At 45.5% G+C, this 16,041-nt stretch overlaps 1 protein-coding gene across 1 annotated transcript in view; it reads right to left on the bottom strand.

Moving 5' to 3' along the window:
• The window catches only part of GRIN2B (glutamate receptor, ionotropic, N-methyl D-aspartate 2B), a gene marked incomplete at its 5' end in the record, with an annotated part of 34,482 nt that extends 34,191 nt beyond the window's left edge, over positions 1-291 (bottom strand). Inside the window, one exon of the mRNA XM_010192362.1 lies at positions 280-291. Coding sequence (XP_010190664.1) covers positions 280-291 — 12 coding nt within the window. The remainder of the gene's footprint in view (positions 1-279) is intronic.
• Between the last annotated feature and the right edge of the window lie 15,750 nt (positions 292-16,041).

Here is a 16,041-nt window from a genome sequence, read left to right as displayed (position 1 = left end):
ACCTCCTATAAATTTGACTTTCAAGGACTAGGCAGTAGAATACAATTCTAGATAGAAGCAGAAATGTTCAGATACATTTCTTAGGCAAGATGCTCAGAGGCATTGTATTTGTATTTGAGGTGAAGGTTCAGAGGAAAGTCTGAACTTTGGGTGCTTGTTTTTCAACAGGTTGAAAAAGAACTATGTCTGGGTAAAATCTTTTTATAGTCTTTACTTCATTCAGGCTCCCATTTACACCATGCCTTGCACTCTTTCTTTTCATTTAAAATCTTCTCTTACTTCCTGCCACTCCTGGTATAGAAGAAATACAAAAGGGATTTGGTTTCCTTCACAGAATAAAAGAAAGACCATTCCAAACTCACTTAGGACTTGAAGTGCTTTTTGCATTTCCCCAAAAGTTCAATATTTCCTCCCTTATTATGTTTTGGTTTTGGGTTGTTTGGTTGGTGGTTTTTTTCCAGGAGATAAGGGTCTTGCTCATTCTAGTGTAGAAGTAGTAAGGCAAGGACACAGAGCATGGATTAGAAGGCAGAAGTTCCCTATTTCACCAAGGACCTCTGGAATCTGATCTGCACCCTTGTGCCTCCACTCCACACTGTGTCAAGTGGAGGTAATGGTATGTTTTCATCTTTGGGATGCACTGGGTAGATAAATCCAGAAAAGAGAAAATGAGGCTCAGAAATAGTTTGGAAATGAGGAGCCGCACACACATGTGTCTAGAGCTAGATGAGTGAACATACACAGCATGCGTCTGTGAATGGTGTAAATGAGAAAAGTTCCTGTCTTTTATCTTTGCTAGCAGATAGTTAACTGGCAAAAGCTTATGTAACTTTTACACCTGATTTTAATACATGAAAAAGGAAAGATCAAATATAGAAAAGATAAAGGTAGGATGTTGGGCAGCAGGCAGAAAATAGCAGTGTCATTGGTACTATATCTGATGGAAAAGCATACCTAACCCCTCTGGGAAGCAGGCAGAGTCCAGAGAGAAAGAAGAGTCTTTTCAGTACAATTCATACAGATCCTGAATGAGGACATGGGAAAAGCAGAACAACTGGGCAGGACCTGAAAAGGGCTACTGTAGGAATAATAGAAACACTATAGAAATAGCATTTATAACTGGGACACTGCCAATGGAAGTATGCACTGCTCAGGGTACATAGAAGTAAAGGTAAACCTGGGGGATGCTGTTGCAACCTTAATGCTGCAGTAGGCTCTGAAGAAATAAATCATGCATAAATAAAGATAAATCATTTGGGATTGAGATAGTCTTTGAAAAGCTGGTACAAGATATTCCTCCAGGACTGAACTACAGAAATCTACTGTAGCTCCACAGGCTTGGCTTTCATTCCAGATAGAGATGTCATTACTGTTATTAAAGAGAAATTATATCAGGGACTAAGTCATCATGGGAGACTTTAACTTCATAGAGACAGAGAACAAATGCAAATTTTAACAGCAGCACCCTGATGTCTTTTTTTCTGGATCTGTTAGTTGACACATTTCTTCACCCCAGAATTACTCAACAGGCAATAGGTCATGCTGTTTTACACCTGGTTTGGGGAAAGCAGGGAGGAACCTTACAGAAAAGCTAGTTATCAGAAATAACCTTGGATTGAGCGATTAGGGGAACAGAGAGCCCGCCTTAAAGGAGGAGATTAAAAAGCTTGTTTAACCTAGATAAATGAAAGCCAAGAGGGGATATGGCTGCTCTGTATAAATAAAGGGAGAACAGATACACAAGGGAGGAAGAAAGAGGATCTTTAAGCAGAAAAACAATGCTGGTGCAAGAACAACTGGTTGTGAGGAAATTTTCCTTGAAAATAAGATGGATTTTAACCATCAGAGGAGGTAAGTTCTAGAGCAGCTGCCTGAAACAACCTGTGAAAACAACTAAAATGGAGTCAAGAAGCAGCACAACTGGTTTGTATAGGGCTATATGATGTTGCTACCTAGAGCAGCAGAGATGGGACCAAATGAGCCTTTCCAGTCCAGTGGCAAGTAAGCAAAAGCAAGAGGAGGAATTCCTCTGTAAAAAACCTTTTCTCCTTGACTTTTCAGTCTGCAGATGTCAAAACTCAGTCTTAATCATTATATCTCTTCCTCCCAAATAACCTACATGAACAGAAACATTGAAATTATTGATATCTCCATCTCATAGATTTATACTTCCCTCAGACAGCAGCAAAACCTTCCTGAGTACCCAGAGAAGAGAACATTCCTCTTATCCTTCACCCAAGCTGGTTAAGTCAAGACTCTCACACTTACAGTGCTGGCATCACAGCCATTACCAAATGTATCATTCCTGTGATGCTACAGGTCTGTATCCTCACATAGGCTGGTCTACAGCAGGTGGAGAAGAGATGCCACGGAGAGCAAAAATCTCCTGTTTACAGACACTTAAGGTGATTAATTAGCCACATCAGCCCAAGCATACAAGAAATGGTTGCAAATGCTCCACATGCAAAATTAATTAAGACAGAAACAACACTCCTTCCTGAACCTCAAGTTCACCCTCCAGAACCACCTGGGGAAGGCTGCTTTCTTCACTGCACCTGCAGAATCAGGAATTGCTTCTAATAGCCTTTCAATTAAACATGTAGGCTGCAGGAGATGGTAGAATTTTCTTCCCTCTGTATTTATACAGCACCTAACATATGCCAGAGAGCGGCTTGGCTTAGAATACAGACAGGGTGAAGTACTTGCTCTTGCTTTACAACTCATTCTGGGAATAAAAGCTCTTTGCAGAAACACAGTCCCTCAGCTCATTGATGTCTGGCATTTACACAGCTCTTGCCATTTTTGCTGAAACATTTCTTTCCTGGTGCATTTATGTGCTTTTTGTAGTTGCTGAGGTCCTGTCCCCTGCCATGATTAGCCTGAGAAGGTTAATGAGATATACTTTGAGCGCTTCTGACTTCTGCAAAATCACTGAACCATGGAGCTCCAGCGGTGTCACAGAAAGGTCAGAGCTGTGAGAATGCCAAAGTGTTTGGCTTGGTAAATCACTCCTCCAAACCAGAAGGTACCAAGAGATCACTACAGGCATAAAACTAGCCAGGATCACCTGAAAGCTCCCTCTGGGAGATGTTGTTGTTTTTGGTGTTAGTGTTAAGTTGGTAGGCCAGAAAGCAGTTCATCCAGGCAAGGCTGGCTCATGCAGCAGCAGCATGGTTCCCACATATTTGTTCAAGGTCCTCAGTGCCACCTGAGTAGCATAACCATGATTTATGGAAATGAAGACTGCAATCAGTTCAGGAATAATTAGGAGACATGAGGGGAGAGGTTAGAGGGAGCTGTTCGTGGTAGTGTGGGCTGTGATCTGAGAAGGCCGGAGGATCTAACTCAGCAAAGCCATAGCTTCTAGGGGGGCAAATCAGGTGTTAGGATTTTGGAAGAAGAATTAGGAAAAAAAAAGTATTTTAACAAGCACTGCAGACCAACTGTACCATCCAACATAACTCATCTCCAGCTAACAGGCAGTGACAGCACCTGACTCAGGGTCTTGCTTCAATAATGTTGCATCCTTAGAGCCATCATGCCCTTCTGAAATGACTCTGTGTGAGGAGAGGGGAGCTTAATACAATGTCCTAAACTCTAGCAACATCAGTATATGCTGATTCTAGTCTGGGAAATAAAATCTAAAGCCAGGGAGCTTATACTGCCTCTATCCTTGCTCATCTAAGGTGAAAGAAGGTTTCCCTTTGAGCATCTCTATTGCTTTCCTCTGCAGAACCATGGGGCAGGGGAAAATGTAGCAGGGATACTGGTAAGATTGCATGTTTTGTGTCACAGGGGGTTCGGAAGTGACAAAGGTTTAAAGAAAAATGTATTTTTATGTGCATGTATAGGCATCTAAATGCTTTCTGAAAGCATTTTGTGGTCTCTAGGAGTGCACCCGCATTGTGCAGGTGTGTGTCTGCACCCAGTACGTGTCCATGCATGTAATGCTCTATCTAATTATTTTTCCCTTTGGCTTTCCCTGTTGAATGCTGGGCTTGGGTTTGCATTCTGCTGAGCTTTCATTTCTTTCAGACTTTTTTTTCCTCAAAACATGTTACGCAGAGGGAGGAATGGGCTTTTCAATTGACACTGCAGCCTGGGAGATGGTTTAGAGCTTTAGCTGGTAAGTGTGTCCTGTACAGCAGCGTACAAAACCCCAGCGTGTGCTCCCCTGGGCAGTGACACTCTTTGTACAGAGCAAATATCTCTCCCAGCATCTCTTGGGACCTGAGGATAAAGGAACATTTAAAAACACAGATCCAGAGGAAGGCCAAAATATTTCCTTGTGCTGAGAAAAAGCTAAATGTTGAAGCAGGCCCCAGCAGCATTATGAGAGGAGGCAACATGAAGAGAGAGGGGGTGGGTTGCCTAAACCTCACTGTTTTCTGAGCTGTGCAAGCAAGACCAAAGGCACTGGTTTGAAAAGCATCTCCAAGAATATCAAAGAGATCCTTTAACTTTCACTGGAGGTTGTTGCAGCGGATGAAACACCTCCCCATTCTGAATATACCAGCCAGAGCCTCTGCCCTCCACACAGCAGCCCTGCATTGCTCCCATGCAGAGATGCACAATTGCTGAGAGAGGCGCAGGCACGCATGCCCCAATGCTGAGAGACACAGTGTGCTCAGCTCTTCTCTTGCTGGTGGAAAGGAGAGGAACACACCTCCTCCGGAGGAGGTACTGCACATGTTGGAAGCAAAATTTCAGGGAAGGCTGTTACCGAGCTACATGCCTCCATTCCTTTCCTCTCTCACCACTGAGAGCTCTGGAAAGGTGATTGTAAATGCTATCCCTGGCTGCTGCACACCCTTTGTCCAGATCCTGGCCCTGGATTCACACTGGCATGGCCACAGCCAACCCCACTGCCTCCACACCTTCAGAGTGCATGTCTGCATGGCCCCTGCAACTAGGCCATGGAGCAGGGCCTCGTGCACTGCACTGGGGCCATCCCAAGCAGGAGCCAACCAAGCCACTGCTCCAAGTTGTTACCAGATCTCCAAACTGACTAGAAACTCCAGCTCTACTCTGCACCCAGGTTCTCTGTCAGGTCTCTTTACTTGGCTTTGCAAAGGGGCCAGATGGTAAGCAAAGCTGTGGATAAGGGCAACCAGGGACACCCTTGCTGCTTTCTCTCTTCCCCATGTTTGGTGAAGGAGACTGCCCTCTGGCATCTTTGCACCTTTTCTTATCCACATCCCCTTTGCCTGTCTCTATGGAGAAGGCATGGAGATAGCTTCATGCCTTGCTTCAGTTTTTCCCACTCCTCCTTTCTTTTATTCACTCAGGTGCTCCCCAATAAATACAGAGGACAGGGTATGGGGGTGGAGGGAAGCAGAGGTAGCAGACAGCCCTGGCTTCAGCTGTGTGGGTAGAAGAGTGGTCCTTCATGCCCTGGCTCATCAGCACCTCATCTCCCACCTACCCATGGTCCTTCCTCCCATCACTGGTGTGCACCCATGGACGTGGTCCTCACTGCACAGATCTGTCTCTCACTGCTGTCTTCATCATCTCTTTAGTCTGCTGCCCTGATGATCCCATGCCAGGACTGGCTGCAGGAGTGAGACCACTACAAGTGGTGGAGAAACTGGATGGGGGAGTAACTCATAGTGTGATTTCCTCCCCCATCTCAGCTCCCATTGATGTACAGCTGAGCTAGGTGGTTTGTCCCCATCCCAACAGTGCCCAAAGGATAGCCTCACCTCTGTTCAGAAATGAAGTACTGGCCCAAACCACAGCAGTGTCAGCACTGTGCATCTCCACAAGTATTGTCAGGGTACTTCTGTCCATGCTGCCGCAGACCAGCATGTCATATGGAAGAGGCTGCCAGGCCAGCCAGGAGCTCCCAGGAGCTGGTGTGGGTTGTACTCCCCAGCTGGAGACTCCAGCCTTAGGAGATAATCCTTCAGCCTCTTTGGTGGATGAGGGCTCCAGAAAGAGAGCCCATGAGCTGCAGGACCCCCACCTCACCCACTGCTACAGCCAAGCACTGGGCTTAGCTTGAAAACCATGGCATTATGCCATGTTTGGGCAGAGCATTAGAAAAGACCTGCCAGCTCTACCTACACCCTACAGAGAAGACCTGACCCTTGGCTGGAGCCCACCAGCTGGACAGCTGGTTCACTGCACACATACGCATTACTGCCACGCTGGCTGAGCCAGCAGGCACTCTGTGAGCAGCATGGAGCAGCTCTGCCAAAGATTTTGCTCCGTTTGCATCCCGTACACAGATGCAGACACACACACATACACACACACACAGGTACCCCCAGCAGCAGTTATCCTAAGCTGATCTGGGCTTGGAGTCCAGACAGAACTGCCAAGGGCCCAGCTGAGGCCATCTGGGCTCCAAGTCATCTCTGTGCAAAAGGGGTACAATCAAACCTGAGAATGGATAGAAAGAGAGGTAACCTTGAAATCAGTGATTTGGGAAGGAAAGAGGAAGCTACATATTTGCCAACCCCAGCTAGCAAAGAAGGGTTAAGCCAAGGACTGCTTTTCTCGGGAGCATAGCTTTAGGGAGCAAAAATCCTCCCCTTCTCTCAATCCTGATAGACCTCAAGGACACCGAATATTCAAAGATTTGTCTGTCATTTTGTGTCTAAACACGTCAACACAAGGCAGATCTTGTGCCATTCCCTTTATGCAGCATAAAAGTAGAACGAGCATGACAGAGGCAGTCTCCAAGACATAAGATGAAGCTAAGTCTCTCAGCAGATGGCACATGCAAGTTCACATGTGGAGTAACTTCTTGCAGGTTGGAATTAGCTGGATGACTTCATATGTGTACTTAGATGTGTAGTTACCTCTATTACAAGTGAAGTAAGAAGGAAGCTTGTAATTAGGTTCTCTTACACTTTCCATTACGAGAGTCTTCAAGCCAGTTCTTTGAGAGAAGCCAGCATCTCCATGTTTTGCAACAGGCATTTGTAAGTCAGCAGGGAAAAAACCTTGAGGCTAAGGTCATGATTTTTACTTTGGCCCATCAAATTTCATTTACTCTTAACTGCATTATAAACTGCTCAATAATCATAATTTCTTTTCTGTCTCTTTCTTGCAAAAATCCTGGAAGACAGCCCAAACAACATCTGAGCATAGACATTTTAAGAGCTAAGCCCATCAGCCCAGTAAATCAGTGGGGACATCCCCACCAGTACCACAGTCAGTACAAGTGTATGGGCCTGGCCTGGCATGGCGTGGGTTAAATGCCTCAAAGCAGGTGATTCTCAGGAGTGACCCTCAGGTGGCAGGAATGGCCGTGCTGGAGAGCATATCCAGACTTGCCCAGGTGAGGGGCATGTTATGACCTGCTGTGTGCCCTATCACCTGGTACAGGCAAGGGGCGTGGGGGAAGAGTTTAAACACCCCTACTTAAGCCTGAGACCTGCCATCTTCCAACCTGGACTCAACAAAGGAACTGCTTGTCCAGCTACCATCTTAAACACGTGCTGATATACCGGAGGCCTTGGAAGTGGTGACTATCTTTCACCTTTTCTACCTCTCTGATAACTTTTTCTTTCTTTTCTCTCCTTTTTCTCATTTTCTCGTTCTCTTTTCCTTTTCCCAACACGTGCGGCTCTTTTTCCAACATGTGCGGTTGCAGCGGGCTGTAGCTGGTGGCTTCGGGTTTGGGTTTTGATTTTGATTAAGACAGTATTAAGCTAAGTTTTCTGGGTTCTGCGAATCAAATTGTTATAGTGTTGCTAAGTTGCACCGTGTTCCAGTAATTTTGGGGCCATTTCAGTTTCTTGTCGGTATTCCATCGCCTACGGGTTGTTAAAAGGTTTGAATCCAGCGTTTTTCAAAGCATGTATCTTATTTAGTAAAAATACTGCTTACACCCTTCTCCTGAGTGATTTGTATCACTCTGTCACCGTGCCGGGATAAAAAAGCCCACTTTTTAAAGCGGGCCATGACAACAAGGAACACCTCAGCTTTGGAAGACCAAAGGAAAGGCAAAAGCCTGATCAGGCTCCCCACAAAATGTGGACAAACCATCCAGGTTCTCCTCTCTCTTTTAAATGCACCCCTCTATGAAAAGGTTGCTTGCACTCCACCATTTAGGATGCAGAAGAAAGGCAAACCAGTTTGCACTGTCATGACTGCCTGTGAAACAAGTACAGGTTAGTCACTGGGCTGAGCAGTCAGACTCAGTGCTGAAGGCTCAGCATGCATGAGAATGAACAATGCATTGCTACAAAAAAGATTTTGGGTTTTCCTCTTAAAAAATAAAACAACACAAATGACACAAAAATATAAAACAAACTACACTAAAGGAACTTTATTTAGGTTGAAATACTAGGAAATGGCAGGTTTACAGTTTCCTTTTCAGCCTTTCTTCCATCCCACTTGTGTGTGGACATTTTGATTCAAGTTTTAATTAATGAGTGCATGCAACTCTCTCTATGGGGTCCCTGCCTCAATCCTTGTACTGAAAAGAAACTTGGGGGAGAAAAATTAAGGCAGCCCAGGAAACAAGACTGGCATTTCCTAGCTTGAATTCACAAGCTAAAAATGAAATCACTGCTCTTTTATTTTCTGTATGTAATTGCTTATATAGCTCAGATGTACACGAGCTCTTACAAAACCAATAAACAGGCCAAGAAAGTATCAGTGAAGATGGAGAAAGAGTTATTCATGAATCACGAAGCACTGGCAGAGGAGAGAAGAATAAAGAAACGGCGATGGACAGCAAACCAATCAAGCAATGTAGAGATTATGCAATCCTGCTTTATGACAAAAGAAGCAGCACTGACCTTGCCAAGAGGTTGAACAAGGCAAAGAAAGTAGCAGTGAAGTTGGAAGGGAACACTGGAGAGAGGTGGAAGAGGGTGAAGCTGGCACGTCTCTCATGATCATGGTGCCCAGAAGGTGAGAGGAAAGGAAGGCACTGATCAGGCAGATTAAGCTGCAGGCAGGTTTCTCATGTTGCAGCAATATGCTTGTAACACACTAAGGGAGAGAGGGGGCCAGTCTGCACAGGAGGTACGGACAGGACCAAACTGATCTGGTCTCTGTAACCTTAGAGGAGGAACACAAGTGTGGGGGTAGATGACATGGGGACACCAAGCCAGTTATGGTCCAGATGCCATCTAGGCACACTAGCCCAGCAGGGCTAAGCTGAGAGCCAAGGCAGCTTGCCAAGCTCACACAGCTGCCTTGCACCACGCTGTGCTGCTGTGTCCCTGTGGCGCTGCTCAGCAAGACATGGATTTACCACCACAAGCCTATGCCAGCACAGTCAACATGTAGCCGGGTTTCACAGGGCAAACTTGCCCTAAGCAGCTGCAGCAGCTGTGCAGAGAACAGATGCTTTCTACTCAAATGCCCAGAACCGAAGGGACTCAAGTGCTGGCTGTAATCTTGTTCTGTACTTACTCTGTGACCTTAAGCAAGCCACTGAAGCTTTCTGAAGCTAGGTTTTCCCTCTCTAAAAGGCTCTTAATAATCCATCCCACATTGCAAGGGGGATGAACGGAGACCTAACAGCTGGGAGCAATGACAAAAGTCAGTATAGTAAGGAGATGCCTCAGCTCATCCACCCCCAAGAAAATCATGCAGCTCAGGGCTGCACCTACAACACCCTCACGCCTCACATCAGAGAAAGGACCTTTGCCATAGAAGGGTCAGAGTTACTGCAGAGCGGCCGTGCATGCTGGTAGTAAGCAGTGGAAATCGTGCTGATTAATGACAGAGCAGCAGTGCAGCAGGTCAGGCATGTGGATCGACAGCTGTAAAAAGAACAGTGGGATTTTATATGGTACTCTCTAAGAAATAGTTTAGGATCAGATTAACTAAAGCTTGAGAGAACATTCTTGGGTCCTCTCCAGCTGCTTCCGAGGCTGAAGTAGCACAAGCGACCAGGCAGCTGACTTTCCTGGCTCTCTGAAGATACCTCTCCTGAAAGAGGTAGCATAGTGATGCTTGAGCTGGCACAGCATGCTCAGCCCTGCCCCTCCCAGTCTCCAGGAAGCAGACCCATCTTAGTCCCATGCTCAACATAAAGCCCAACCATTGAATCATAGAATCATAGAATCATTTGGCTGGAAAAGACCTTTAAGATCATCAAGTCCAACCATAAGCTGTCCACTACTTACACATGCCTCTAAGCACCTCATCTGCACATCTTGTAAATACTTTCAAGTTTAGGTTATACCAGGAAGGAACAGAAGTCCGAGTTTTCTCTTTGCCCTAGAATCGAGGCTGGCCTCCCAACAAGAGGGAGGCAAAACTAACCTGAACTCAAACAGGGGACCCTGCCAGAGTACAGACTACAGGTCTTTTCAGACCTCAGCATGGAGATTTCTCACCTAGTTAGTATGGGAACATGCAGGACACCCATCAGGAAAGAAAACGTACCATGTTTGTATCTCATGGAAAATACTTTTAGCTTAAAGCTGATAAAAACACACAAAGCTGTAAGGGCCCCAGGCCATTTCACTCCCTTGTGGCTCTGAAGCAGCCTCTCTGCCAACCCAGCACTCATTGCAGTAGGTCTCCTCACAAACAGGTGAGATGTGGGTGGGAGGGATGCTGCAATCTCCTCAGATGGCAAGATTGCTTCTCCTGTCCTGTCCTCCTCAGACCTCTCCTCCAAGGATGCTTCCCAGCTGTGGCTGAGACCTGTGGCTCACCAATGTGGCGCTGCCTTGCACAAGTAAATGGAGGGAGCATCTGAGACATGGACAGGAGAAACAGCCTTGGAGCTGATTGAGCAGTCCTCAGTAATGAGAAGGGCACTGTGGTGGGGTGGCCTGCCAGGTGCAGAGCAGCACCATGGCCAGCCCGAGGCACATATATGTGCAAACTTGCCTCAGTGCCAACTTAGCCTTGCCTGCATTTCTGCTATGCCAAGAACATCCAGTAAGGCAGGCTTTACCCTCCCTGTGACAGAAAAGATCGTGCTTACAACTGAACATTTATCCCTTCCAGTCTGCTGATTATTTCACCAGGCAACCTTAACGTTCCATTAATATCAGTCTTTGTGGAGCTAAATATATACCCTAAGCACATATACAAATACATATAAATACATCTCTATCTAGCAGAGAATCCAATTAAGTGAATATGTTACGCCTTAGCAATTAATGAATTCAACAAGCTGAGCTGCCTCTTGCATATGATTAAAGTTCAAGCAATATCAATCACAACAGCAAAAAGATTCCAGATTTTCCTACGTGCTATCTACAAAGCGATTGTTAACACTTAAATCAATGGGAAAATCCAAGTGTGTTTGCAAACCTCGGGAAACTCATCTTCCCAATGACATACAGCCTGCCCTACAACTCATGGTAGCCTGTTCTTGTATGCAGCATCTCAGACCATTTCTACCTCTTATATATCTTTCTGCAGCGTTTTCTGGATGGCAGGCCTGTAAAAATACTGATGTCCTATGGGCCAAAAAAAGCAAATTCCATGACTGAACAGAGCTGGCTCTCTCATCACTTGACTAGTGCAAATGCTTCCTTTCTCTGTGTGTTCAGCTGCCAAGTTTTTGTTTGTGTTTATATGTGTATAAATGAGTTTGTGTGCACGTGTGTGTGTGTATGTGTGTGTGTTCTTTTGTACTTTTTTTTTTCCCACGACAAGGCTTTTTCATGCAGTTTCTGCCTCTCAGGAATAGACAAAACCGAGCTCTCTAGGGACTGCTCATTCCCTCTTTCTCTCACAATACCCTCCTCTGCATTCATAAGACATTCCCCAGGGGCAAGTTCTACATAAATAAATATTTAAGTAGTCACTAAACCACAGAAGATGCAGAAAAGCACGCGAGAGGCTTGGCTGCAGTATTCAGGGCACAGAGGGGAAAGAACAGAGGGATGGCTTCAGAGGCATGGCTTGGAGGGCTGGGAGAAGACAAATTATGAGAATTTGAACTGGAAACACATCCATTCCCTTCTCTTCCCTGATCCAGTCAGCACTGAGGTTGGTTGGACAACTGGACACCCTCCAAAACCCTGCAGCCACTCACCCACCCTCATCCCTGCTATGTGGTTTGGCAGAGGCTGTTATCATATCAATGGCTCCTTCCAGGCTCACCAGCTTGTGGATCCTATACCCATGCAGAATTATTTGTGTCTACGCCCACAGCACTACAGATTTCACAAGTCTCTATAAAACATCAAAGAATAAAGTGTGGATCTTTTCTAGACTACTTGAGAAACACTGGTTTGAAAGTGGGTATTATAGGGAATAGGGTATAAAATTGGCCACTTATGTTACCCATGTAAGATGGTAGTGTGAGGAGTAATAGCCATATAAAATATGCCATACCCCAGGAAACCACACACTCTCTGTATGCTTAACATATCCAGAAGAGCTAAAAAACCCTCAGAAAATCCAGTCAAGAGCCAGTTTCCTGCAGAGCTGTGGAAGCACACTCTGGCACACACACAGAACCTACAGCAGGCACCAGCAGACTTGAAGGACCACTTGTATGGTCAGAGTATAACATTTTTTGTGCACTGGCACGCAGCTGTTCAAGGGTGACACTTCAGAGAGACCTAGAGATCTTTTCTTCATGAGTATGTCCTAGATTTTTCACTTCCTCAGATTTTTCACTTCCCCAGAGAGTTGAGAAGGTCAAGGAAGGCCTCCTTTCAAGTTCACTAGTTTTATTTTCTCCTCTGGATATATATCCAAAGATGCTGGCTGCTATTCTAATTGTGGTAGAAAACAAGCTGCCAATGAGAACTTTGGGTCCAAAGTGAATGCAACCAGCCAAAGCCACTTCTTCCCTCTGTTTCAGCAATTTCTGCAGGTTTTCTTCTGCCTCAGCAGGGTGTTTAATCACCCTGCTCCACATCAGTGTCCTTTGGGGAAGGGAGACACTTTGGGGGGAAATCTCATTATTGATAATGAGAAAATAACATACCCACTCTGTATATAGATATTTAAAAAAATCCCAAACCAGCCTTTCCATGTACGCAAACAAGTATGCTGAACAGGTGTGAGAGAGGAGATGGTTTCTTACCTGAACTCTGTGTAATAAGTATAAAGAAATGTACCACCTCCCCTTGGCAGCCTTCTTACATTACAGGGAGAAGCACTCTATCTCTCAGAAATTTGAAGAGTAAAAGAGCCAGTGGTATCCACCAGAGCAGTAGACAGAGATGCTCTGTCAGTGTGGTGTGTACCACCAAACATGAGAGACCTGCCCATTCCTCCCATCCATTCCTACTTCTCTGTAAGCAGAGCGGAAAATGAAAACACCCTTCCCACAAATAGTCATCCAGATTTCAAAGCATAACTGCATTTGCACAGCTGGGATCCCTTGGGATTTTCCACCCCACACAGGTGTCACAGCTGATGATTCCCCAAACTGGCTGCTCATTGCAGTTTGCTTACTCTGTGGCATCAAGCCCTTTCCACCCATCACCTTCTCCCTGTCTGTGACTGCTTTTGCAATAAATATGTGTATATTTCTGAGTCTCTCATTTCTCATTTTACAGAGCTCTCTCTCATAAAAAATGCACACTTTCCGATCAGAGCAGACACTAATACAGACAACAAACAGGAATTTTTGACAGGCTCACCTGCTCGACTCACAATGCATGAAATTGCCTGCATCTAAGAACTTTTTTCTGCTTCCTGAAGGAGGTTATTGCACTTCTGCAACTGTGACATTGTAAAGCTGTTGTCATAGGTGCCCATGACCTTATAGGTAAAGAAAAATCTCCTCCTTGAAAAACTGACAAATTACAATGTAGATGAGTGGTCTGTGCGGTGGGTGGGGAACTGGCTGATGGGTCGTTCCCAGAGGGTGGTAGTAAATAGTTCATTCTCTAACTGGCAACCAGTCACAAGTGGGGTCTCTCAGGGGACCAATATTGGGCCCAACGCTATTTAATATCTTCATTAGTGATCTAGACGTTGGGATCAGGAGCTCCCTGATGGAGTTTGCTGATGACAGCAAAATGAGTGGGGTAGTTGACACTCCAGAAGGGAGAGCCACCCTCCAGGAAGACCTGGACAGACTGGATGAGTGGGCTAGCAGGAACCTTATGAAGTTCAACAAGCACAAATGTAGGTCACAGAATCACAGAATCACAGAATCGCTCGGTTGGAAAAGACCTCTGAGATCATCATGTCCAACTGTTCCTGTCTACCCCCTAAACCATATCGTTAAGTACCCCGTCTACCTGCTCTTTAAATATATTCAGGGATGGTGACTCCACCACTTCCCTGGGCAGCCTGTTCCAGCTTCTGACAACCCTCTCAGTTCCTCAGAACTTCCTCCTTATCTCTAACCTGAACCTTCCTTGGCACAGCTTGGTGCCATTTCCCCTTGTTCTATCCCCCATCATCTGGGAGAAGAGACCAGCACCACCAGGTCTTGCATCTGGGAATACATAATCCAAGAACGCAGCTGAGACTGGGTTCCAGCTGGCTACAGAGCAGCACTGCGGAAAGGGACTTGAGGGTCTTGGTGGATGACAAGCTCAACATGAGCGAAGAGTGTGCTGCAGCTGTAAAGAAAGCCAACAGGATGCTGGGTTGCATTAAAAAGGGCATGACCAGCAGAGACAAAGAAGTCATTATCCCTCTCTACTTGGCACTGGTCAGACTACACCAGAATCCGGAGAGATCCCAGTTGAACTCCAGAGGAAATTTTTTTTACCATGACATCACTTAGACATTGAAATAATCTCCCAGGGGAAGTGGTAAATTCCCCTACATTGGTCAGTTTTAAGAGTCAGTTTGACAGGGTGCTGACTCATCTCGTTTAAACTATACTTTTACCTTGAAAGGTTGGACTAGATGACCCTTGTGGTCCCTTCCAACCTGGTATTCTATGATTCTATGAAAAAGTCAGGTCTCATATGGGAGCTGGACAAGATACCTCCAGAAAACAGAAATGACATATAGCAAGCAGTGCAGCAAGACTGAGTGAAGGAGAGCTCTGTGCTCCAACTCCTGGGTGTAGGAAAGCAAACCCTGCTGCTGGACACATTGGCTTTTTGGAGGGGGACACGGGCAGATTCCTGACTCCACTTTGTCATCAACAATGCAGGTCTGAGGTATGGGATTAAGACCCAGGTCTGTTTCACCTTCACAGACTATCATGGTCCTGCTCTTTCCCCTACTCTAACATCTTTTCACTTTGGCTGTGACAAAGGCCTCTCAGCCCCACTATCCCTTGCACATACATTTGAAAAGCTGTTTCAGAGATCACTTGCCTGATATCATTTTACCCCTTTCTTCTCAGCCTTCCTTTGCCTCCCTTCTCAGCTTCATCAAGTGCCTCCTTTTCAACCCACTTGATGCTTCTGATCCCTCAGTCAGTAACAAGATGTGAATGCTGACCTGCTCCACTTTCTTCAGTAGCTTCTCAGAGACCCATGTAGCTTTCTTCAATTTTGGCTGCCTTCTTGAGGAAGGTCCCATGGATACCAGTGAAGTTATGTCATTATTTTTCTTCATACCCTACTCTAAGTCTCTCTTTTGCCGAGATAGCTGCAGATAATTTGCAACAGTCAGGCTGCTGATATGCTAAGCTTTTAGTACACTAAACTTACAAATCCTCACCCGTTCTTTCCTCATATTTCCCTAGCAGATCAATGCAAAAATGTACATTGCCACATCTGTCTATATGACCATGCTTTCTCAGCTGATACTTACACAGTAAGTATTTAGTGGCTATGGCCATCATCTTGGTCTCACTGTGCAGCTCCCAGCACAATGGACCACTGGTTAATGGCAGGTCTTTTCAGAGGCTTCAGTAACACAAATAATCAAAATAACCATCAGCTTGTTCTGCACAGTTCATGAATCAAGCTAAGCAGGGCTGCTTTTTGCAAGACAGAAAATGATAGCCATATTGCAGCTCGAGTGCTATTCATTACAATCTTTGTCTCTCTAATTACCCCTCCATTTTCACCTGTTTCCTAAACTGCCGGTTAGAATAGTTTTGCACTAAGGAACAGCTGCCACAACTCATCCCAAGGAGGTGCGGCTGAATCTCTACAGAGGGCAAAGCGATCTCTGGAACAGAGCTCATTCACAGAGAGCTCAGGGACCCCCTGAGCTAAGGGAAAACAG

Source organism: Mesitornis unicolor, unplaced genomic scaffold, assembly GCF_000695765.1.
Source record: "Mesitornis unicolor isolate BGI_N332 unplaced genomic scaffold, ASM69576v1 scaffold9829, whole genome shotgun sequence".
Lineage (NCBI taxonomy): Eukaryota > Metazoa > Chordata > Aves > Mesitornithiformes > Mesitornithidae > Mesitornis > Mesitornis unicolor.
This window is presented reverse-complemented; position numbering and strand designations above follow the sequence as displayed.